Raw genomic sequence first — 2,819 nt, forward strand, 5'->3', positions numbered from 1 at the left:
TGTTCTTGTTCTTCCGCTTCTTCTTTTTCTACTTCTTCCTCTCATTCTTCACCTTCATCTTCTTTCCCTTGGTATTTTTTATTTCGTCATTCTTCCACTTCCGCTTTGTCTCCTTGCTCTTCGTCCTTTTCTTTCCTCCCTTTCGTCTTGTTCTTGTTCTTTCTCCACTTCTTTTTCTACTTCTTCCTCTCATTCTTCACTTTCATCTTCTTTCCCTTGATATTTTTTTTATTTCCCCATTCTTCCACATCCGTTTTGTTTCCTTGCTCTTCGTTTTCTTCTTTTTTGTCCTCTTCTCTTCGTCCTCTTCTCTTCGTCCTCTTTTCATTCTATTTCTTCTTTTCTTCCTCTTCTTATTTTTCTCTTGTCTCGTTTTTGTTATTTAAGTTCCTGTTGTTGTTCTTTTATTTCTGGCTTCTTCTTCTTCTTCTTCTTCTTCTTCTTCTTCTTCTTCTTCTTCTTCTTCTTCTTCTTCTTCTTCTTCTTCTTCTCCTCCACCTTCTGCTTCTTTTTTCTTCTTCTTCTTCTTCTTCTTCTTCTTCTTCTTCTTCTTCTTCTTCTTCGTCTTCTTCTTCTTCTTTTTCTTCTTCTTTTTCTTCTTCTTCTTCTTCCTCTTCTTCTTCTTCTTCCTCTTCTTCTTATCCTCTTCCTCCTCCTCTATTTTCATCTCTCTCATATTATTTTCCTTCTTTTTACTCTTCTCCTTATCTCTCTTCTTTTCTTTCATTTTCTCCTCCTACTCTTTCTTTCCGTCTCCACCTCCTACTCCTACTCCTCCTCCTCCTCATTCTTCTTCTTCTTCTTCTTGTTCATCTTTTTTTCTGATTTGGTTGTTGTTGTTCTCCTACTACTAGTTCATCTCCTTTTCCTTATTTTTGCTGTCGTTGTTCTTGTTCTACCATTTCTTTTGCTCTTAATTATTTTCCTCTTTTCCTTTATTTTCTTTTTTTCTTTCACTTCTTGCTATTCTACTGGGCGTTTTACTTCTGTTTAATTGCCGTCATCTTTTTCTTCATTTTCTACTCATCCTTCTTTTTTAACTTATTTTAGATTCCATCTTACCTCATCAGCTTCTATTTTTCGCATTTTCGTTTCTCCCTGATCTCTTAGTCTTCTTCTTGCTCTTGTACTCCTCCTCCTCCTCCTCCTCCTACTACTACTACTTGTTATTTGTCATGTTCTTCTAAACTCTATTTCTATTCCTCTTCCTTATTCTCTATGTTCCCCTTCTATCACTACTCCGACCTCCTCTTCTACCTCTTTTCCGTCTTCTTTTCATTCTCCTCCTCTGACTTCACCATCTTTTTCCAGACTTAAAACATTTTTCAGTCCGTCGTCTCGAATTTCTTTCATATTATATTTTTCCTGAATTCTTTTTCTTCTTTTCTTCCTAAACAATCAGTTCCATACAAACTCTACTTAACTCAATTTTATTTGACAGGAATTTGGGTGGTAATGACATCACGGAAATCAAAAGGGAAATATTCCAAAACCTTTCCAGTTTAACAACTCTGTAAGTTAAATCAATCTTGTTTATATTATTTCATTGTCGATATATTTCTAAATATGTAATACGTAATACATTCTATAATGTATTCTATATTATATATTATTCTATATTATTCTATATTATTATACCTCCAGTAATACATTCTAATCTCCCTAACCCGACTTCACCTCTACAATCACTCTCTGTCCAAAGTGTGTGTTACTGTGACAATAAAGGGGAAAATATGTATGCATGCATATATATATATAGAGAGAGAGAGAGAAGGAGAGAGAGAGAGAGACAGACAGACAGACAGACAGACAGAGAGACAGAGAGAGAGAGAGAGAGAAAGAGCGAGAGATAGATGGATAGATAAATATCAAAATGTTCATGCCATTTATTATAGAAGGAATATAGAGAAATTCAATAGTTAGCATCAGATAATACAATGATTTAGAGCTCTGACTGCATACGGGAGTCAGAAACGATCATGTCACATGTTACATATTCATCAGTTACACAACCAAACTTACCTCTAAGTGCAGACAACTTATAGGATGGATCCCTCGAACCTTCACGACAAGATAACCGTAGTTGTGCTAACTGTATAGAAAATATTAGTACTGAGCATATAAGACTATTGCCCACACCTTTGGTCTTCAAATTCTCCCGTTCTCATAGAAGAAATTGCAGGGTTACAAAGAACATTCACTTGTAAAATAATTTTGGTTAATGTCCTTAATTACTGGTGATGCCTGAAACCTTTGCGTCTCTACTATCTGGAGCGCCGAAGAGAAAGGTATACTGTTCTGTACGTATGGAAGATCGTGGAGGAACATGTTCCAAACATCGGCATTAAAGCGAATTTTTATGCTCCATCTGGCGGGTACTGTCATCTTCCAAATATACTTTCTTGAAACTCACGGGCAAAAACTATCTACTGTAGCAGTCTAATGTTCAGAGGCCCTCAAGTATTTAACTACTTACATAAAGAGATCAGATATATAAAAGGGACCTGTACTGAAACTTTCAAAAAAATCATTGAATGAACTCCTAACGACGATATCGTAAAACCAACCATCCTAGGATACACAGAAGGGAGATCGGAAACTACAAATTTAATCACCGACCAACTTCCATTCATAAAGTGACAACAAGACTAAAAAAAATATTAAGGCGTTGCCCAACATGGCCACAGTTCGCCGACTGAAACCATTAAAAAATAAAAGTATAAATATATAAATATATATATATATATATATATATATATATGTATATATATATACATACACACACACACACATATATATATATATATATGTGTGTGTGT

At 35.0% G+C, this 2,819-nt stretch overlaps 1 protein-coding gene across 1 annotated transcript in view; it reads left to right on the forward strand.

The window, feature by feature from the left end:
* The window catches only part of LOC106869292 (toll-like receptor 3), a 353,412-nt gene that overhangs the window by 120,226 nt on the left and 230,367 nt on the right, over positions 1–2,819 (forward strand). Inside the window, exon 43 of the mRNA XM_052978036.1 lies at positions 1,442–1,513. Within this exon, the coding sequence (XP_052833996.1) occupies positions 1,442–1,513 (72 nt within the window). The remainder of the gene's footprint in view (positions 1–1,441; positions 1,514–2,819) is intronic.

Source organism: Octopus bimaculoides, chromosome 29 (assembly GCF_001194135.2).
Source record: "Octopus bimaculoides isolate UCB-OBI-ISO-001 chromosome 29, ASM119413v2, whole genome shotgun sequence".
Lineage (NCBI taxonomy): Eukaryota > Metazoa > Mollusca > Cephalopoda > Octopoda > Octopodidae > Octopus > Octopus bimaculoides.